The sequence below is a fragment of the Leuciscus leuciscus genome (genome assembly GCF_965113295.1).
Source record: "Leuciscus leuciscus genome assembly, chromosome: 4".
Classification (NCBI taxonomy): Eukaryota; Metazoa; Chordata; class Actinopteri; order Cypriniformes; family Leuciscidae; genus Leuciscus; species Leuciscus leuciscus.
Genome location: NC_138728.1, coordinates 39,623,482 through 39,647,108, shown reverse-complemented (window position 1 = coordinate 39,647,108; position 23,627 = coordinate 39,623,482). Strand labels below are relative to the sequence as shown.

Here is a 23,627-nt window from a genome sequence, read left to right as displayed (position 1 = left end):
GTCTGAGCCCCGAAAAAGAGAACGCTAAAGAGACTTTTAAGATTGTTTTTATTATTTAATAAAGAACATATTTATTTTTAATTCTGTGTCTGCCTCCTTCGTGTCCACGGTCAGCTCCTCAGGGGCGGTGCGCAAGCTAGGGAGTGGACGGCCCGCTGGCGCTCGCCCCGGCCGGCCCGTGACACTTACATTTGTTTCAGTTCTAAATTTGTACTGTAATTTCAGTATTGGGGATTATGAATTCGTTTAACTACAATGTTTTACTTATAATGATCTGCTGGCAGTTCTCAACGAGCCGCGGCAGATTACGCAATAGAGAGAACAAAGTGACACAATTCTGCGATTGTAGCGCCTCTTAGCGGTAAAAGGCAGCAAATACGGACCCGCAATTTTACCGCCGCGGGAACGGTGGTAGTAAAAGTATTATTCTGGTTGAGTACCAACTGTATATATGCATTTCTATAGAAGAAGAAGAAAAAATATATTTATTTATTTATTATTTAAACTTTTACTTATTTTATTGTTGTATGTAATTTCTTACTTTCATATAACTTTTATCAGAAGGTGAGATGCTTGGTGTGTGACAAAGAGCTTGTGTATGGAAACAGCACATCATCCATGCTAAGGCATTTCAGAGCTTAACATGAGACTGCACAGCCCCAGCACAATCCTACAAGCACACAAAGTAGGACTGTTGCTTCATGATTTTAACTCATGATTGTGAATGGATTATCATGATTTAAATTAATATATGTATATTATATATAACTTCTTTCATTATAGCATCTCACAAGCAAATGGTTGATGAGGCACTGGTCAAAATGGTCATAAAAGACTTGCAGTCATTTACAATGGTTGAGGATGAGGGTATCAAGGGGTTCCTCATCCATGCCCTTGATCCTTCCTATATAATCCCAATCAGACAGGTGAGTATAGCAGAGGTCGATTTTGATGTATAATCTATGTAATGATATTAGCTCAAAGGGGAAATATTAATAATAATTCATAATTACCAATTATGATTAATTATTAATATTTGGGTTAGTTAATTAGATTAACTTTGAGGTAAGCTAACTTAATATTACAATCAATTAATCAGTTCGAACGAACTCTTTGATTATTCATTTATTCTAAGAAAAGTGTATCTTTCATGGTCACTGAAAAATAATTATTCCTTAGCCTGTACAGTGCTTAGAGCATGTATCAAGATCAAGATCATGTATCAAGATCAAGATCGTAAAAGGGACTTTCTATGCAAACAGAGAATCAGAAACCAAATGCATAATTGTGCACAAGTTTTATTAACTAAATCACAAACATAACTAAACTAAACAAACAAACAAACATACATACATTCATCCATACATACATGCCTAGGTAAAGTGGTGAGGGTTATGGAACCAGAAGCAGGTAATAAAACTATTGAAAAGATCTATTTCAGTATGAAAAGAACCATCAGCTTATTTCAGAGCACCTCATTAAATTGATACTTGCAAGTCGGTTGCAGTGGATACAATTCTTGAAGTGGTTGAAATTGGAGTGCGTTGATGGGTCCCTGAGTGTCAAAAGTCACAGGTGCAAGTTGCCATCGTGTGGTTCCGACGCTGTTGTAGGTCGGAGCTTGCATGGTGGCTTCGATCACATGGCTGTTGTGAGTCGCCTGGCCTGCTGAGGGCACACTGGACGCCACCGTGGCATCCTGAAGTGCAGAGATGGCCAAGAGTTGATGGTTGCCCGTTCAGCGATGGTAGGTTTGCAGTTTTGCAGTCTCCCTTTTTGGGAGCATGAAAGCATGGCAGGCATTGCCCAGGCCCAATTCTGCAAGTGAGACATTCAGTTTGCATTGCACATGCACTTAACACCGTGGTTAAAAAGTCTTTTGATCAGGTATCAGCTCTGTTAGCCTGGAAATCCAGACCTAAATCTGAAAGATTAATGGTCTGGCGTCGACTAATGAAAATCGGCCAGCTTGAGGGCCGGCACCAAGCATGTGTCACAGGCCGGGGCGAGCGCCAGCGGGCCGCCCACCCCTAGCTTGCGTACTGCCCCTGAGGAGCTGACCGTGGACACGAAGGAGGCAGACACAGAATTAAAAAATGTTCTTTAATAATTAATAAAAACAGTCTTAAAAGTCTCTTCAGCATTCTCTTTTTCGGGGCTCAGACAGAGAGAGACATGAACATAATATGGACGTAGCACAGCAGTTTCAGCAGGTGATAGTCATGTATCCTGTCTCTCAGTGCTGAAACTCTTAATACAAACTTACATGTATACAGCTCAGACTTTTATACAGTAATCAATTGCAAATTTCAAACACACTTTAGTCCTCATTAATATTGCTTAATCATGTTAATGATTCTTCATGATTTCCATCTTAAATCATACGCTGAGGGTTCAGTATTATTGGAATCACATTCTGCAAAGCTCCTGTTCTCTTAACCCTTATGAAACAAAAATATATTGCAGTATATTGGAAAATATCACGTAATATATTAGGCCATATATTATCATATATGGGATTTAATATTTATATTTTCCAATATATTGCAATATATGCATTGACCATATATGTATATATATTGATACATATAAAAAAATATATTGCAATCAAACCAAAAAAGGCACTATATTTTTACATGTAATAGTTTCTTTATATGCTTTAATATACTGCAATATATGCTTTAATATACTGCAATATATGCTTAAATATATTGCAATATATGCTTAAATATATTGCAATATATGCTTAAATATATTGCAATATATGCTTAAATATATTGCAATATATGCTTAAATATATTGCAATATATACATGTGCTCTCTCTCTCTCTCTCTATATATATATATATATATATATATATATATATATAGTTACATTTTATACTTTCCAAATAAACCATAGCATATGCATGGACATGCATGGTATAGCTATAACCTAAAGAAAATAGTGAAGACAAAAATCTGCATTACACAAGCAACAGTTTTATTGGAACAGAGACCACATTCACCCTTGACTGTAAATTGGAAAAATATTATAAACATATACAAAGATTTTTTCATTCATAAAAATGTACTTTGCCCTTTAATTTTCAATCCTCCACACTGGATCTTGGAGGTATACATGCGTAGAGACTTGCATATTGTGGCAGATCAATTAGCATACATTTTCTTTTGAACAGTGTCACATCAAATATCTGTTTCCTGCCCCGGAATTCCCTTTTCAGACCAACTACATTTTCAACATTAACCAGTGTATTATGTGATCTATCAAAGTTTCTTCCAAAAGCAAAACATTTTCTGTCACCATGTTGCTCTACTACAATGTAGTAGTATACAGTGATTATGTGTCCATTCAGCAACAGCACAGTGAAGCTGTTCCTTTTCACTACCCTTGTGAACTCCTGTGAGTAATACAGCTCTCCGTTGACTAGAAGTCGGCTGAATATTTTCACAACTGTATCCGCGGTGACTGAAAGTTGCTCTCTCATGACCAGTATCTCTTCACTAGAAAGTTTTCGAGAATAATGCAAACCAAGGGTAACAAGTTGATCGCAGACTCTTTCAAACTGCTTCAGTCTTTTTCGGCCAGTTAAGTTACTAAATAGTTGGATGCATTCAGGCACAGCATTTTTCAGAGCATCATTCCTCAAAAGAGGCAAAATTTGTCTGTATGTGAATTGCTTCATTATCTGTAAAGGGACACACTGAGTGCCATGAAACATTTTCAGTATATCACCATTAAATGACTCAAAAATATACCCAGAATGAGCCCACAAAGGTCCCCAATTCCTGACCGATTCTGGCAAATGAAGACATAAATGTACATTAAATGACACATGGGTCTTTCCATACAGTGTTTCAAATTGTTTGACAAAATCTACAACAAGTTTCTCACATTTTTGTATGTCCTCTGTTGTAATAATGTCCTTGCATAGTAAGTACATAAATGTGACGAGGACTAACCAGTGCTGGTAAAATACCCGGGGCAGAATTCCCTTTAGCACAAAGATACTATAAAACAGTAACCAGTTCTGCCATTCACTAGCCTTCCAAAATCTCCTTTGCTGAAGAGATCGGGGCACTCTTGTGATATTGCAAGGAGGCTTGATTAGCAAGAGCTGTTCATCAAGTTCATTCACTCTGTTGCCAATGTAATATGGCTTCTCATGGTTATCACTATCCAGCCACATGCTTGCCATTTGGCGAACCACACCAAGATGTACATTATGCATGTGGTCAGGAGGCATGCCAGATATGATGTCAAAGTGTGGAATCTTTATCAGACATGTGGTCCCTTTAACACCCCTCACAGATGTTTTGGTATGTAAAGCCTCTCTTGCATCAATTATGGTTGAAGCGTGGTCCCTCTTTGGAACGTCTTTGTATGGGTAGACCCTGACAGTGCCATGACCCTTTTCAACTTGTTCACCGGGATGTAAACAGAGGCTGCATCCATACCGGCCATTAAACTGGGTCATGTTTTGAAGTATGGGCCTAGCTACCGAATCACACATCATAAGAGCTGCCACAACTCTACATTGCTCCAAAACGCTGTTTCTTTTTATCTTAAAGCCCGCAGTTGACAACTTCTGACACTCTAAAGTGAATGGCTTTAAAAATGTATTAACATTTGGCCTTTTATCACCAAACCACAAGCCAAAAAGCAGAACATTGTCCTTGCGCACAGGGTAAGGAAGCTCGTTTACAATCCCATATAATGGCCAAATACCATAGAGTGATGATTTGAATACAGGCACTCCATCACAGTTGAGGGTTAAGGAGTATCCATGAGTACAGTGAAGCGGGCCTCCAATTTTGTACAGATTATGGTACATTTTACCACTTCCAATATCTTCATAAGTTTCAGAATTACATGTACTATCTCTTGATTTGAGACATTGTGCAATATCTTCCCTTTGAAGAAGATGTTCCAACTGTGTTTGTATTGGTAAGTATATAAAGAAGTTTCCATTCTTCAGCGAGCTGTTTTTATCCCACGTTGTGTGGCATACAACACATTGTCCTTCGCTATCCTGGTCACCGATGTAGTACTCACAGTTTGGACAATATATGTGACATTGTAGGTGACCTTCTACAGGCTTAAGCTCTTTTAAGAACAGATGCTTTGAGGTTAACTGTGTGTTTTCTGGACAGTGAATATTGATCAAATCTAGGAGATCAGAGAGAGCCATGCCTGTGAGTCTGTGTCTCAAAACAAATGAAAGTATAAGTAAAAAACTCTGAGCTTGGGTTAGTCGTGAACCAGTGTAAAGTGGCTCTTCGTTTTCCAGAGGAACCTGTTCATGACTGACTTCTCCAAGAAGCGATTCCTCATTTACTGACTCATCAGGGCTTTCATCAAATAAAAGGGAATATTCTTCTTCACTTCCAATAATGGATCCTAGACTGTTATCAGCAATACAGTTACTGGTATTTGGTGAAGCTTGGCTGCAATTAGGTTCATCATTGAAGTGAGGTTCACTCTCTGTTGAACATTCATCTTCAAACAAGAGTGGGGAAGTAGGACTTCTGGGAATAGAATCTCCACAGTCAGCATGCAGGCCCTATAATACAAATTCTGATTAGAAATGTTATTTGACTGTTATTATTTGACCCTCTCACACACAATAAAGGTAAAGAGGTAACTTACGCAAGGGAACTAGGTGAGTTAGAGGATGTGGAAAACTAAAATAAAAACACAATCAAAATCTTTAGAACCAATGCAGTACATAATGACGGTAAAATGCCTCATCATCAGGTGAAAAGATGCTGCTGGCAACTGCACATATATCTGAGGAAGAATTATTGGACTACTTGCACACCTCTACTGTACCTGGACTGTACAGATTGTAAAGCCCCTTGAAACAAATGTGATTTGTGGGCTATATCAAATTTAATTTGATTTTACTACTTCATAACTATTGGATAAACTGATTAATGTCAGATAAGTGGCTTGCATCGCATCCACTACAAATATTTCTATTTATTGAATATATTAAATTATGTAACTTCTCAGTAATGATTTCATGTAATTTATGTGTTTATCTCCATTAATGAGAATAGGCTATTTAATCTAAATGTTTATATCAGAAGTAAAACATTATTTAAATCATTCTTTTATTTATTTAAACTGTTATTGTGAACATGCACTGTATTTATGATTATAGGACTCATAATGAAGATTTACGGTTTTACTACATCTGCCGTTATATATGCCGTCAGTTTCACTTAACGGCCCAACGCGCTCGATGGAGCGGGCATTTAAAAAGGGATGGATATTTGCTTAAAGAAATAGGCTTGGTGAGTGAAATTATATTTGCATAATCTTGTAGCTATAGGCCTATATTTCATTTTCTTTACATTTTCTGTCTAAAAGTGACAAAAAAGACATTTAACTCCAGCTCACCATCGGTGTTGCCAAACTGCTCCATCTCCAAATTGTTCGCGTCAAGTTTGTTTTTATAAATCATAACTTTTGCGTCGGAAGTGGTGTACGCCTCTTTTTTCAGTGCCTTTTTTGTGTGTATATGTAACGGTTATAAATGAGGCCCCTGGTCTCTGCTCTACCATTTTGCTGATCTGGCACTAAGCAGAGTGCACTAAACAGGCATCATGCTAATGCTCTGACTGACGGTGAGATGACCAGGGCATTCATTCTAGCTTCCCACCTGCAAACAGCCATATATTCAACTAAACACCACACAGTTGAGACTTACACAGACTTCAGCTCCTCCTGACAAACTTTGTTGTCCACTGAGAGGAACCCAAGGTTCAGAATCATCATTAGTTACCTAAAGAAACAGATTACAAAATAAAAATCCATAGATGGAACACAAGCCAACCTCCATGTTACCAAAATGAAACATGTCTGGTTCTTAGGATATGTGTAAGAAAAAACCTGAAATGTACTGTACACATTATACTCACTGTAATGTGGCCGACATCATGTGCATCTTCAGAGCCATTGTCAAAGTCGTAGTGAGAGGAATTTTCATTCAGGGTCTGTGTTTAAGAAAAAAATACAAAATGTTAATTAACCTTTGTCACATGCACAGTCACCAGCCACCAACAGGATGTAGCATGTTCTATGTAACCTACTAAGTACTATAAACACACATTTTACACTTTGTGCTCAAACCAAAATGGTCAACAAAACTTATATGCTATAACTCTATAAATGTTAGTGCTACTGGCCAGAATCTTGCAAAAGTTAAAAGCATAGCTAAAGAGCAGCCTACATTGTTCAACTAAACACCACACACACAGTTGAAACTTACACAGACTTCAGCTCCTCCTGACAAACTTTGTTGTCCACTGAGAGGAACCCAAGGTTCAGAATCATCATCAGTTACCTAAAGAAACAGATTACAAAATAAAAATCCATAGATAGTTTACAAGCCAACCTCCACGTTACCAAAATGAAACGTCTGGTTCTTAAAGCCGGTGACACACTGGCTGCGTGGCGTGTCCGTTTTTATTTCGGCTCCCATGTTAACAGGTTAGAGCTTGCAGACTGCCTTCGTGACACGCGCGTCTCGCATGCATGCTAGAAATAGAACCGACGCCTGTTTTTCATGCGACACGCAAGCGTGTTGGAAATGTTTCCAGGCAAAATAGAATAGGAAAAGATGTTTATATGTCAATTGACACGAATAAATATTAATAAATGATATTTTAATGTTTGAAAGTCTAGGTTTTGACATAAATGCAGATATAAATGTAATTGTAATTTTTTTTATTGATTTTCCAAAACTGCACCTGTCAATACAGAACAAAATATTCTATAGCCTATTTTGCCGTCAATACTGCCGACGTTGTCTTTGCTGCTATATATTTATGTTTAACATGAAGTATAGGCCTTCCACAACTCTCTCCACATATGTCGAATATACCACCAATGAGGCTTATCATTTGTAACCTAGAAGCAGCAGCGCCACATCATACACATTTCTGGTGTGCAAAGACATAGAAAACGCGACGCAGCCAGCACGCAACAGAAACGACACGCTCACACCACGCAGCCAGTGTGTCGCCGGCCTAAAATATGTCTAAGAAAAAACCTGAAATGTACTGTACACATTATACTCACTGTAATGTGGCCGACATCATGTGCATCTTCAGAGCCATTGTCAAAATCGCAGTGAGAGGAATTTTCATTCAGGGTCTGTGTTTAAGAAAAAAAATACAAAATGTATTGATTAACCTTTGTCACATGCACAGTCACCAGCCACCAACAGGATGTATCATGTTCTATGTAACCTACTAAGTACTATAAACACACATTTTACACTTTGTGCTCAAACCAAAATGGTCAACAAAAGAGCTTGGTTGATATCAGCATTAATCAAATATGCTATAACTCTATAAATGTTAGTGCTACTGGCCAGAATCTTGCAAAAGTTAAAAGCATAGCTAAAGAGCAGCCTACATTGTTCAACTAAACACCACACACACAGTTGAAACTTACACAGACTTCAGCTCCTCCTGACAAACTTTGTTGTCCACTGAGAGGAACCCAAGGTTCAGAATCATCATCAGTTACCTAAAGAAAAAAAGAAAAAAGTGTTGTACATCCAGCGCACAGCTTTCTCTTGCAGTACCCCACCCCTCCTCCGAAGCACAAACACATTGTGAATGGTTTCATCTCGAGCGGGCATCTCCTATGTTAGCATTACGGTATTAGGGATGTCACGATTCCAAATTCCAGTAGACGGTACCGATACCATTAAAGGCGTGGTATAATGCCTTTTTCACAAGATGTAAAATAAGTCTTTGATGTCCCCAGAGTGTGTATGTGAAGTTTTAGCTCAAAATACCCCACAGATATTTTTAGCATGTTGCAATTATACATTTTTGAGGGTGAGCAAAAACGACACAGTAATTATATTATTACTTTATACTTTAATTATATGACATTACTGTGTGTGTCCCTTTAAATGCAAATGATCGATTTAAATGCATGTCAATATACTATTTATAGTTTTCCAGCACTTGAAACTTACATTGGCCTCTTCTGTAGTTTCTGATAGACTTTCAGAAGATGGTTCACTTACGGGGATCCAGGCATCAAAACTGGCATGAGCTCTTGGCTAAACAAAAGAAAGGACAGTTTCAACGTAATCAATGCAACAAATTTGACCAAAATCTGTAACTCAATGACAATCTAAAAAAGTAATGTATATTGCAAAATTACTAACAATATTGTCATTGCCAAAATGTACTCATAGGCTACACACATTTTAAGATATTAATGAAGACCTCTGTGCAGGAGATGCATCTGGCAATACAATAGTATTTATTTAAAATAAGAAGACAAATAGTAATTCTTTCTATTTTGTGACAAGTAGGATGTTCTGGCTAAAGACAGCACAGCACAAGTAAGGTCTAGTTTTACATTTACATGTTTAAAGTTCATGACTTACCAGATCCTGGTTTGGCTGATCAATCTTGGTCTCTCTCATTTCTTTCCTGGGTGTAAGTGATAGAAAACACTGATTCATATTTATCTTTGAAACATCAAATTATTTAAATGTTTAGCTCACATACATCTATGAAATAAAAATGCTACTGTGACGTGATCATATCAATAGATGCAAAAGATAAATGGTGTAATAATCAGGGATTCTCAAGGTCGCGACCCAAAAGTGGGTCAAAGAAAAGTAAATTATATTTAATGCGCATCTGATGTTGGTCATGTGTTTTTTTTGAGTGTGTGTGTGTGTGTTTTTTTGTGGAAAAGTAACTTATATTATCTGTCTCCATGTTGTGCAGTTTGCTATTTAATTCACTCTGTACATGCAGGTTGTCATGATCATTTTCTCATATGCTCTGAAATTCACTTGTGAATTTACACAGTGATGGGCAAGCTAACGTTACATGGAAATTGTAGTGAGCCAAGCTATCTGTTACTCTTTCACGAATAAAGCTTCACAACAAAATAGCTACAAAATAGCGGCCGCATATGCGCCCAGCGGCCATAGCTAACGTTACTCTCTATGTCTATGTTGAGAATCTCTGTGCTAAATGCTAGTAAAAGATATTAGCCTTGTTGCAAATAATGTTATGTCATTCCAAGTTGCCTTTCTTTGGCGACATCATGGCTATAGAATCCCATTCAGAGCAATACAAATAAAATGAACTATCCCCATAAATCAGGTTGAGACCATGGTTGAGACAAAAAATAAAGTTAGCAAAATCATGTGTTGCATAAATAAGCCAGAATCAAGCACAAAAAAAAAAAAAAAAAAAAACGAACCTTTTTTTCCATAACCGTCTTGTCCTTCTTGGAATATCAGTTTGATCAGAACCCGGAAGAATATATTTCCTTTTCAATCGGACTCGGTCCATTTTCTTTGTCGGTACTCACTCAGCACCGATTGCTTAGCACGACGAAGGACACAGTGAGCTCACCTCACGCATGCGTAATACTTTGAGCGGGAAGGTGTGTTTTTTTTTTATTTTTATTTTTTTTTATTCAATCTTTATTCAATCTTTACGATACAAGGAGTAAGAACACACAAATAGAGTCATTAATACAGAGAAAACAATATACAAACAAGAGCAGAGCCAGGAAGGTGTGTGTGATTCAAGCGCGAGCAACGGCTCTGGGCGCGAGGAGAGGACGGAAGATCATTCTTGCGCATGCGCAATGCTTGAGCGGGAAGGTGTAATTCAAGGCGCGAGGAGACTCAGGAGAGGAGAGGACTGTTAATCAGACACCAGCATCGAGGTGGTAAAAAATGTCAAAAAATAGGTTTGCCCTTGTTAGTTGGGCCGAGGGACCCGACAAAGACCAAACCAGCATAATTCCAATCAGTTGGATAATCGATTTCGACCCAGCTGATACTGACAAGAAATATTTTGTTGAATGCCGTTCAACAAATCACAAGAAGCCTACGTCTGGATGGCCCGTCGAACACGCGGTTGTTCTTCAGTTAGCAGGCAAGTAACGTACACACTTGGACTTATTTCCTACCATTTATTGTATTCGCAAATACAGCTAACGTTCTTCTGTTTATCTATCAAAATGTGTATCCCATTTTTGACTGTTTTACAATGGCTAACTAGCTCTAATTGTGTAAATGTATCCCATGATGTTTGTATGTTTTACAATGGTTATCATTACCCGAATCTGCATAAGTTAGTTCGTTTTTAAGGAGGCAGTGCCATGATTGAATTTCCCCCTATAACATTATATCTGAGTATTAAAGCTAGGGTAATTGATATTGTTTTATCAAAAACAATAGTATTTTGTTAGAAGGTTAAAAGGCTAGCCTATATTCTGATAGTAATAATTGCTAGAGAGAGTGTTTGTTCAGTAACAGGAGTTTCGATGTCTCCATCTCTTTAATAAACAGAAAATACTTTTTCAGGTAGGTGACAAATGTCAGCCAATCAGAAAAGAGTACCAATTTATTAGCTTAAATTTTTGTAATGTTTCAGTTTAAATTTTTTCAGCTCAATTCTTTGTGTGATCACTTCCAATTTAAATTGTTTAATCTGTATCCTGTGTGAATTCTCTCCTGGTTGGACAAAATTGGAACTGAAACTAAACTGAAAATGCATTTTCTGTTTAATAAAGATCTAGAGAGACATGGAGACTCCTGTTACTGAACAAACACTCTCATGAACTATCATAATATAGAGCTATTTAACAATTATTTTAACAAAAAAATCACTTAAAGGGATAGTTCACTTTGAAAAAAAATGTTGGTATGTTTTAGCTTACCTCAAGGGCATCCAAGATGTAGGTGTCTTTGTTTCCGCAGTAGTTTAAATTTGTATATTTTTAGGTCAAACCGTTCTTGTCTGTCAGTCATATAATGCAGGTCTATGGTCACCACCTCAAAGAGCATGCACAGAGAAGTCCAAATTAAACAATTCCCCATCGTAAGTACACATTGATTACCCTGGTAAACCAGAGTTCTCGCAAGAGCAAAAGTTGAATTTGCTCAGCGAGTTACTCTGGTGTCGAGTAATGGAGTTCATTAAATATGCCCCTCGATCTGAGCTGCACCAATGACATCGGGTTATCTGATATAGGCGGGCCAGAGGCGAGCTAAACAGCTGACGGCAGCGCTGTGACGTCGAAGTCATCAGTAAACATTGCAAGATACCTATGGATAAATAGCAGTGGTTTGTAACGGCTTTGGCCACTACAATGAACGAGTTAGATTTGGCTTTTTCCCAAAAGAGGAACAGAAGACGGCGCTCGAATCGTTCCTTTGCAAGAAGGGCGTTTTTGCTGTTTTGCCGACCGGAAGAGTCTAATCTACCAGTTAGCTCCGCTGGTAGCTAAGCGTATGGGGTTTATTGTTGTGATTGGTCGTAGTGTTATCCAATTGCGTGCTGTGAGATTTTCAAATGCATGCTTGGTGCCGCCCCTCGAGCTGGACGATTTTCATTGATCGACAACAGACCATTAATCTTTTAGATTTAGGTCTGGATTTCCAGGCTACACATTGATGGCCTAAGACACGAAACGAGTGGTTTGTCTGAGAAAACGAACAGTTATATAATTTTTACCTCTTGTAAAAGCTTTCCGGCGCTTGTGCAGACTAAGCCAGAACGTGCGCACACGTCACACTCCAGGAAGTGCGTGTGCCCTCAGATCACTTGGACGTGGTTGTGTACAAGAGGTAAAAATGATATAAATACTGTTCGTTTTCTCAGACAAACCGCTCGTTTCGTGTCTTAGGCCATCAATGTGTACTTACGATGGGGAATTGTTTAATTTGGACTCTGTGCATGCTCTTTGAGGTGGTGACCATCGACCTGCATTATATGACTGATAGACAAGAACGGTTTGACCTAAAAATATACAAATTTAAACTACTGCGGAAACAAAGACACCTACATCTTGGATGCCCTTGAGGTAAGCTAAAACATACCAACATTTTATTTCAAAGTGAACTATCCTTTTAAAGGAGAACTCCGGACATTTTTTTGTAAATTTGGAGTGCTGTCAGTACAGAGAACAACGACAAAAATCGGTGTTTCCTACACAGTGTTATCCTCTTTTTAAAATTTGCACCCTGTTGACTTCAATGGGGCAAGTTTTAAACCTGCTTTTAGCCTCTTAACATCCTTGATGTGTCATTACAAGTGCACAGGTCATGTGAGTGATTCCTTCAGAGTGAACGCGGTGAATCTGACTGCAGTAGATGACGTGAAAGATATGAATAAAAATGATTCAGCCAGCGCACATACCTGTATTTACTTCCGGTTTTCGGTCGAAGTCCACAGTAGTCGATTGTGGAGTTCACGCGCATGGGTTTAGTACCTATGATCACGCGCGTAAACTCGACAATCGACTACTGTCGAACACCGATTTTTGTCGTTGTTCTCTGTATTGACAGCACTCCAAATGTACAAAAAAATGAGCTCAATGTTAAAATTGACCGGAGTTCTCCTTTAACCTCAAGATTATGTACAAAGGAACATTTATTTTAAAAAAATGTACAGTGAGTGTTACGTTTGTTGATCACTACAGTATCACTGCAAGGTCTTTTTCCATTGGCCAAGTGGTTTACAGGACTAAAATCAATTCCATACATAAACACTTAGGTTACATATTTGAAAAAACAAAACAGTTCATTCATGGAACCTCTTTAAAGAAGTCTGAAAATGGGACACAATTATTTTTATTTATTATTCATTGTTGTAATGGTGTTGATTTTTGGCATTAAGAGAATCTATCCTTCTACGTGATTGTAGAAAAAGAGGCTACACTCAGAGCTGCTGAGCGTGAACTATATCCAGAGGACATGGCGGGCAAGAGGGTAAGGAAAGCCAAATGCCTAGACTTTGGTGAGGAAGATACCACCAGTACTGGCAACAAAGCCTCTGGCTCTGGAAATCCTAAACAGGTAATTACACATCAAAGATTGATATATCAGATTATGGATCATTTGTGTATTGGATTATCCATGATTAAATATTAAAAATGAACATCTTTGCCCTATAGAAAAAGGCCAAGGTTGCTGCACAAAGACGGGCAGAGGAGGAATTACTGTCTGAGGACAGAGCAGAATCGTCAAGCCTGGAAAGTGACCTTACCAGAGACCTGCAGAGCCAGATCAAGGCTCTACAAAAAGAAAATGCCAAACTGCGGAACATGGTAGTTAAAGGCAAGTATTGAGTATTATATCATCAAATATTACTCTAAATCAAATGGTATTAAAGGGGTCATATAATGCCATTTTTGTACAAGCTAATATGTTTCTTTAGGGTCTAAATTAAAAGTTTGTAATATACTTTAATTAAAAATTCTCATTAGTATTGTAAGAAAACACTCCTTTTACCTGGTCAAAAACAGCTCTGTTTTCAGCACGCCGTTTAAGTGCATGTGTCTTTAAATGATAATGAGCTTTGCTCACTCCGCCCCTCTGTTCTGTGGGGTGTTTTGACACAACAACACACGTGGAGTGTTGCCTTGACAACAGTTGAGGGTAACGTTATATTTTGAGGAATGGCAGCTGGAGTCTCTGAGGACACTGTGCAACAGTATCAGTTTGAACCGGAGTCGAAAAACGGGATGTTTCTGAATGGTTGGTTAACGTAATGTTACTTTGATCTATCTTTGTGTGTACTGGCAGGGTAGAGTATTGAGATACGAACGCTATGTGTTTGCTGATGTATACGTTAGTTCATTGACAGATTGATGTTACAGCTAATGGTCATGAAAAACTTTTTTCCTTTAAAGTCCAACTGAAATCAAAATGGACCGTATTTACTTTGTTAGCGCTTATTACTAGTCTTGTGGTGAACAATTAATCCGTGCAAGTTAAAACACAGAAACATTTTTTTGGCTTCGTAATCTTTAATCAAAATCTGAAAATGCCCCTCCCCTCTGCATTGGAGGACCTTCCCTGATGACGTAGGCGGCTTGGTTTGGGAAACGCTTAACCACTCCCCTCAAATCGTTAGTCTGTAATGAGCGAGAGATGGAGAGGAGGAGCGCTAGAGTAAAACCCTGCCCTCTGTTCAATATTCCTTTTCACTGGGAAATACGTCACAGCACTGGAGAAAAGTCATTTGCAACTTCCGGTTCACGCAGACTTTAAATGTAGGCTTGTCAGTGATGCGTAACGTTATCTATGCAGTGTTAGGTACAACTGTCAGGGCTGAACCACTAACATTTTTCTGATCTGTTTAAAAAATAACCAGTCTGTGAGACTATGACAGTCATTAGGCACATAAACAACACATACTCAGACAGGAGCTATGATTCGCGCAACTATGATTGACAACAATCGTGGGAGATTTGATTTGAACGGCTTGATTTGAGAGGGGAAAACAGATTAACACTAGAACTCCCAAGGCGGTCATTTTGACCGTTTTTAAATTTTACAGTGTAATAACTTTGTTAAAATAAAATAAATGTGGCTGTAGGACTCTGACTTTTCCTAAATATGTGTATATTTTATTCTGACACTGTTATTTTATTAAAATCACAAAAAACAAAAAAGTTCTGACTATTTCTACCTAGAATGACCATGACGGTCATTTTGACCGCACGCATTATAGATATCATAAGTCCGTTACATTGCAAGTTTCGCGGAGGGACTTCATCACACAACTGGCGAGCGAACTTCGCTCCGACCACATGGAATCAAAAGCCATACAACTGGAGGAACTGCAAACAAAATAAAACCAAGGAGACATATGTGCCAAATGTCACAAAGTGGTGTGTGGGAGCTGCACACGAAAGGCGGTGTTTACCTGTGTGGACTGTGCGTATAAGCGTCAATGATGCGGGGGGTTTGCGCCGTTCAAATGGGCAGTTAACCTGATTTTGTTCGTTAATATTTTTTGTTCACTGAAACTAATCGTTCTAAAGCAGTTCGTTTTCTTGTTTAGCTAATGTTCATGTTTTTTCTTAGCCTGTTTGTGTGTGTAAAGCTACTGTATTGTGCTGCATACGTGTCCGTGAAAGTTTTTACAATGTATTCAAATATATCAGTGTTTTTGTTATTGTATATGTTATAAGTTATTGTATCATAAGATTTATTTTTATTGTACAAAGAAAATAAGAAAATATTTATCAATTAGGCTGGAAAATACATTTTCACATTCATTTGAATTAAGATTTTGTGTTTATTATTACCTATCATAACATTGTAGATCCATTTATTTTTTTGATTTTGTATTGATTATTGACCTTATTTACAAACAGGGCTGTACTAAACGGTATGAAGCTTTGACGTTTCCTAACTCCTAACACCGTGAGTGCGGTGAATTTTTTTTATTATTTTGACGCAAAACGTTCCTCAAATAGAGGCAGCACCTGTCGGGGCAATCTTTCTTTTGTGCTTGTTTTAAGGGCTATGAAGACAGGAAATAAAAGCTTCATTGGAAAAGAGAAGGTTAACATGTACAATAGATATGACATGACGAAAATGACGTTCAGTACAGCCAAATGAACGTCAAAGTATGAACGGTCAGAATGACCGCTATGGTCGTTCTAGTAGTTATGGAATTCCGGTAGTTCTAGTGTTAAAAAAAGAGTACTCTTTTTTTATTTTATTTTTTTATTTTATTTTTTATGATGGTTGTGTACAGGCACTGCCAACACACATTTCAGTACAATCAACTTGTAAAAGTGCATGTACCATTATATGACCCCTTTAATCCATTTATACCTGAAGGTGATTCTAAATACACTAAAATACGCCCACCTATGTGGACAGATAGGTTAACCGCATGCATTTTCAGAGCATGTTTGAAGAATAAATAAAACATAATAATACCTCTTTATATTTATATAGCGCTTTTCAAAATACTCTTAAGACACTTTACAAAAAAAAGAAAGAAACAAACAACTTTATTAATAAATTACTATTTAAAAGACTAAGAACTTAATGAACAAAAATCACTTGAATCAAAAAGACAAAGAAAATTAGGAGGGGAAAGCAAGTCTAAAAAGTTCAGCTCTAAATGGGTTAATATTAGAAAACTGGAGATGTGGTTTTCATGCACATATTTGCTTCTATGGTTGCTGTCTGTATAATCTTGTTGCACTTTTTTTTTCTTAGAAATTCCAGCATTGTTGGTGGACGTGAGAAAGCTTGTCTCCATCAACAACACCACCAACAAAGATGTTGTCGACCGCTCCACCAAAGATGTTGATGACCCTGATGCTGAGAGTGACGGCCCAGGTGAAACGTCACTTTGCACACCTTGCAGACCTTCACAAGTAAGTATTTATTAATTGGTAAATTAAAACAATTAAACAAAAATTAATGCTTTTTTGACATTCTATTGCTTGTGGTGATTTTCCTTGTTTATTTCTTTGCTTATGGTCTTTATTTATTTATTATTATTTTTTTGTTAAATTTTTTTGTTTGTTTGTTTACAAAAGGTGAAAATCGGGAATGATGGAACAGTCACTGTCTCGTCACATTGTTGGGAGACGGCAAAAGCTAGTACCACCCCCAATGGGATGGCACGGGTGCTACTGATGGGGCTCTTCAGTGTGGATGTCCTCCTCAAGTCCAACCTAAAAGGAGGGGTCAGCAAGCTGGATCCCTGTGCTGATCGTCGGAAGGCTCTCGACCCGAGGAAACTTCAAGCTTTACTAGGTAAATAGTTTTTAGAGCTGGTGCTTTCCAGAATCTACCAGGCGGGGGGAGTGGGTCGAAATTTTCGCAAACCTGAGGGGCAGCTGGAGGAGTGAGGAGGGGTAGAGTAATCATTGTTGTTCTGTTCCACAGATGCTGTTGTAAACCAGTTTCCGACGGCCAAGGAAGCTGATGTCAGAAAATCGATTAACGGTAGAATCTGCGAGCTAAGACACCAAGTGAAGTCCAAAAGTGTGCTCGTTTAAATCTGTGAAGGACCAAGATGGACTCCTAACCAGGATAACGCCCTGTTCTTTTAGCATATTTCTTGGCTTTTCCACAGTTTTTATTTATTTATAATTATTCTTTTTTTTGTTTTTCTTTTATATAAATTTTATTTAGATTTTATAACAGCACTGCTGAATGTTTAGAACAAACATTGGTCAGTGAAATTGCTTTAATTTATCATTTATATTTTGTATATTTTGTGTTCAATGCCATGGTACCGTTAAAAAATGTTGCACTGTTAAGTTTATCTGACCATATGGTTTTAATACCGGTAGGCCTGTGTAGCTCTTTATTATCTGCCTGATTAAAAGAAAATAAAGCTGGCTTTTGATAGATTACCCATTAGTCTGTGTTAATATGTGGTATAAAGGTTTGCACATATATTGCAGATTGCATATTTATTAATTCATATTTTAGATGGTACATGTAAATATACTGTATATATCACCATATGTATATTGTATGAGCATGTTCTCATATGTACACGTATTGTGTGTATATATATATATTTCACATATATTTTCATATAATATTACATACATTTTAAAATGTATCCCACAATATATTGAACACATCTGTACATATATTTCATGTATATAATTCCATATAATATTCCATATATTTAAAATGTATCCCACAATATATTGAACACATCTGTACATATATTTCATGTATATAATTCCATATAATATTCCATATATTTAAAATGTATCCCACAATATATTGAACACATCTGTACATATATTTCATGTATATAATTCCATATAATTTTACATATATTTAAAATATATTCTACCATATATTACACATATATGTGACACTATATCTTTACATATATTACCAAAACATGTTCCCATATAAATTGAAATACATTATGGTAGATATTTATAAATATAATATTGCATATATTTTGGGATATATAAACACATATATATTCATGTTCAATATATTGTAATATATTGAAAGCGGCAATCATTTGTATATTTTGCAATATATTGCAATATATTATATGAATATATAATATAGTGTATAATATATTTATCATCAATATATTATTCAGTGTATTCAAATATATAATATATTGGAAAATAAAAGGGGGAAATAATATATTACAATATATTACAATATATTTTAAGAAATATATTGGTAAATATATTTTCCTTTCATAAGGGCAAATAATGTGCATAAATGTGAATCTCTGAAAATTCTTAAGTCATGCACAGATCCTGGCCATTTTGCTTTCACATTTGTGATATGGAAGATTTTAGTCAACTGCCTTTTTTTTAATTTGATATAATATTATTAATCTGGAATATTAAGAATCACAATAGTAACTGGGCTGCACATTTACATTGTGAACCGCCTTTCTGTTCACATAATCCCCTTCATTGAGGCCTTGATGGCAGTCTGGTAGCCTATAGTCTATGGTACCAATCACGTTAGTGAAGCCTGAGTGACACATACTGTAATCGGCATGGTCATGATTGCATGATCTTCATAAAAAAATTATGATAGCCTTAAAAAACTGCTTTAAAAAAAACTGCTTTACAACATTGGGTCTTAAGTGGCTTGGAAATGCCACAAAAAAATCTAAAACTGTTTTTTAAACCTAAAAGCGCCAGGTAAACTCCGAATGACACGACAGACAGCACTTTTCATCAAGTTCTCCGCATCTCCAATAGTGTAAAGGACAGAGCCACTCGCAAATAATCTTAGGGCAATGCAAACAGTTTGTGCTGTAGTTAATGCCCGACTGAAAATAAATGTGCGTTTCCAACAAATTAATAATGTAAACGACAATCTCACGAGTCACGAGAAAAAATACATCTCAGAAAGTGCACTATCGCGCTGCGCTGGACTTCCCGTATCAGCTCCGCTTATGAAGCCCCGCAGTCTAATCCTGTTAACATGAAATAAGCCAGCTCCCGAGCAGGTTTAAGATTGCGCACCTGTTGCTATGACAGCAAGTCCAGGATGAGCTTCGAAGAACCAAACAATCCAAGATCATGCCAAATCGTCAACAATCAAATCCAGCTAACTGAGTTAGCGACGTACGAAGAACGGGCCCCCGGGCTAAGCTAAGTGCTATCAAAGTGTCACCGCGTGCCAGAGCGATTGAGTGCACGCACTGAGACGAGAGAGGTGTCGGTACACGATCCGTTCCACCTGCACGATCCGTACACGCATGCGCGTAATTACGTAGTAGAAAACGTCACGGTTTTCCTACACTATCGGAACCACGCATGCGATGGCACAACTTGCGGCATATTTGTGTAACGTTGTATTGTGTTTAACATTTCACAGCGGGTCTATTTTGATGCTTTTAAATGTAGCTTACGCTATGCATTACGATGTGTTTACGTGGTTGCCAATCCAAAAATAATAAAGGAGTTGTGAGTTGTTACATTAACATACATGATCAGTTTCCTCCATAGGCTACTCTCCTTTGCGATTCACTGCTGTATGGTATTAGGCTTAACTTGCCGTGTTTTGGTCTGAGGTCAGTAGTATTGTCAAAGACGGTTTGTGTCGTTTTTTTATTATTAAAAGCTGCTAATATTAGTTAACTTTTAAGTTGAGTAATTTTGTATTAGTATGGTATGGGTCTATATAGGCTAATATATATCTATATAATCTAAATGAGGAAAATGATCCCTTCAATGTTGTTTACAGAGGACAATAAGGAACATAATATGCATTTCTTTTTTTTAAATAATATGCATTTCTGCCTAGACAATCTGCACTTACATGAAGAAAGAACTACGTGGAACAGATCGTGCAGTGTCGTAAATCGTCACAAAACAGAATTATCATTTGCGCATGTGCGTTTTCTACTGCGTCTACTACGCATGCGTGAAATGGATCGTGCAGGTGGAACGGATCGTGTACCGACAAGAGGTATGTATCAACTCGTCTTAGTTAAGGGAATAACATAGTTTAAGGCGAGACACTACAGGTGAATAGGGTAATTTTTTTAACTAGCAGACATCACCATGAAACTTTCCCAGTTGATTACCTACATTAAGATGAGAAAAAAATGTGTTACAAGTTTTCTGTAATTTAATGTTTAAATATGTAAATTAGGCAATATCTAATTAAATATGCGCTAATTTGCATATATTTTAAAAAATGAAATCTGAGTATTGGATAAAGCCAGGTTAAAAATTATTTTTTCATTGTGTTCACATATTAAATGGGGAAAAAATTACAGAGGGATTTATGGATATCTACTTCTATTATCCTGTAAATCAGAAAGTACTGTCAATAGCCTAAAAAAAAATATTTTCGCCATGTTTTTTGGACTAAAATGTTATATAAATCAGGCTAGGAATAATATATTTACAAATCCCTCTGTAAATGTCTTCATAATATAACTGGGTACAAGACTGGAAAGTTTGGTGTATATAGGTGCTACTGAAGTGGAGATTTCGGACTTTGAGTATGAGAGAAAAGTACTTTTGAGAAAACGGGCTTTAAAGATTTATCATCAGCCAATGAAATTGCGCATTCAGCCCTTTTACTTTCACGATTGGTTGCTGATAAAAAGGAAATGACCATATTTGGATCCGACAGCGTTGTACAGCAGAGAGAGAGCTTCCTAACCGTCAGGCCCAGACTGGCCATCGGGAGCACCGGGAGAATTCCCGGTGGCCTGGCGACTAATTTGGCGACTAATTTTTTTTTAATGTATTATTATTAAAAAAAATATATACTACTACCTTTACCAGTGATCATTTTCGAATTCGTCATTCAATAAAATGATTATTATAAAATGAAATCATGAATCTGTTAGTCTTGACTGGCAAGGCTACGATTCGACTTAAGCCTCAGCCAAACGGTTAAACAGAAAATGCGAGCAGCACCCGATGATGGAGAGAAAACAGCCAGGTGGAGCAGAGAGGGAAAGGACAACGAAAAAGAAAGCACTCAGAGAACAAGCAGCAAAATGTTGCAAAATGAATGACCTGTTCAGGGCTTCAAGTACAGGTCAGTTTCATCTGTAAATACTGTACTTTTTTCGTCGTTAACTTAGTATTGAAATTCTAGCAAATGTAAGCGGTAGCGCCCCTATTACTATCGTCACTCAAAATACTGTATGCTAAAGGAGATTAATTTTATTTAGTGTAAAGTTACATTAGTAATTTAGCAGACAAATATTAACATTTATGTGGTACTGGGAGCAGGGAGACAGGAGTGATAGTGCAGACATCAACAAAAAATAATGCAATAACATTTTATTATACAATTTAGAAAATTATGTCTGCCCATTTGTGAGGTTTAAAACTTTTTTCCTTCTTATTTTTTTTTTTTTAATCGAATGAAGGTGGAGACAGTCAACCTAGCACTAGCTGTGGTGCAATGATCACACATTCAGTGTGAGTGAGATGACATGTAGAAGCAAAATAATATAAAACATTTTTTTAACATATTGTATGAAATATAGCCTAGTGTTGCTAAATGTTGGATATTTAAGTAATTTTAAGATGAAAACAACAACATTTTGTCATAAATATAATACTTTGATTTTTTACTAAAATAAATGTAGATTCTGGGCAAACAAATTACAATAAGGTGGTTGTTTTACACCAAGGTGGAGACAGTTCTGTTTGTAACATGAGGCCAGAACAAGTGACAGGTGAAGAAGAGACAGGTACAAGAAAAATACTCACACTTTATACATGCATACATACACACACACATATATATATACACAAATATAACACTAGTACTCCACTTTACTTAGTGTATGAGGCTAATGATACTGGTGGAAGGGAGAGACAGAGAGATATTAGGGAAAATGAAGAGAAGGAAAAGGGAAGCGAGGATCCTTTAGTTATTTTACACGGCCCCAGCCTAAGGATTTAGACCAATAAATGTAATTTAGGAAAAAATAGGGTTGTCCGTGTTTCTAAATTTTATTTGGGTCCATGGGATGGCCTGGATGGGTGTGGGATTTCCCGGCCTGAAATTGTGTCCCAGTCCGTCCCTGCTAACCGTGCTTGTGATGACAGGGTGACGGCAAAGATCGCGGAGCAGCATGTTGACGAATTTATGAGAAATCTACAGACGCAAACAGACAAAGAGTAGTAAAATAAAGACCTAAATGTGTATTTGGGACTTTTTTTTTCACCACAAGTCTGAAAGAAGACATGTTATTGAAGACAAATATCCAAAAATCTCAAAAATTGACCAGTAAAAAAAAAACGATGTTTTTGCCTGCCGTGTCTCGCCTTAATATGAAAAAACAGTGGAGTGTTCCTTTAAAGAGGAGAGTGAATGTGGTGAGGCAAGAGAGGACGCGAAAGTGACAATCACAGTTCTTTAACTGAAGCAGAAGTCCGACCACAGGTATTCCAAACAGAAAGTTCAAAAAACAGCAAACTGAAGAAACCAGCAAAACTGGAAAATTACGTGAACACAATCTTCCTCCGTGGCAGAGACGAACAGAAGGCAGGTGAAGCAGCGGTTCTCGTGGATGTACAATGACGGGAACAGAGTAATCCCAGCAGAAGCAGTAATTCCGTAGAACTAGTGATGTGACATTTGAAGCGAGGCGTCGGAGCTTGTGTCGAGAAAAAATGGGCGTGCCAGATGAAGCCGCGATTCGAGGCTTGTGTTGTTAACGTGAAAATCACGTGACTAATGACAAACGAGGCCTCGGTTTGTGTGGATACGTCATCGGTTTGGTCGGAGTGTCGCTTCCGGAAAAAGGGGGTTCGAAACTCGCGCCTCTTTGTGGTTGTTGTCAGGAGTAGTAGAAGCAATTGTAGTAGTGTC

General features: G+C 37.4%; 3 protein-coding genes across 3 annotated transcripts in view; 2 read left to right on the top strand and 1 right to left on the bottom strand.

Moving 5' to 3' along the window:
- LOC309497428 (uncharacterized protein) overlaps positions 1-23,627 on the top strand; it is a 292,681-nt gene that overhangs the window by 42,262 nt on the left and 226,792 nt on the right. The window lies entirely within an intron of this gene.
- On the bottom strand, positions 3,640-11,060 carry LOC309496402 (uncharacterized protein; the record flags this gene model as incomplete). Its single annotated transcript, XM_082166396.1, has 9 exons — positions 9,423-11,060; positions 9,003-9,089; positions 8,468-8,542; positions 8,090-8,164; positions 7,278-7,352; positions 6,928-7,002; positions 6,717-6,791; positions 5,090-5,564; positions 3,640-3,689 (listed from the first exon to the last, which is right to left on the bottom strand). The coding sequence occupies exons 1-9, from the start codon at positions 9,498-9,500 to the stop codon at positions 3,640-3,642; spliced, it is 1,065 nt and encodes a 354-aa protein (XP_082022522.1). The 5' UTR covers positions 9,501-11,060.
- LOC309497437 (uncharacterized protein) lies at positions 13,709-18,179 on the top strand. Its single transcript, XM_082167725.1, has 5 exons — positions 13,709-13,868; positions 13,967-14,129; positions 17,037-17,197; positions 17,363-17,582; positions 17,715-18,179. Exons 1-5 carry the CDS (start codon positions 13,767-13,769, stop codon positions 17,825-17,827), a joined length of 759 nt encoding a protein of 252 aa, XP_082023851.1. The 5' UTR covers positions 13,709-13,766; the 3' UTR covers positions 17,828-18,179.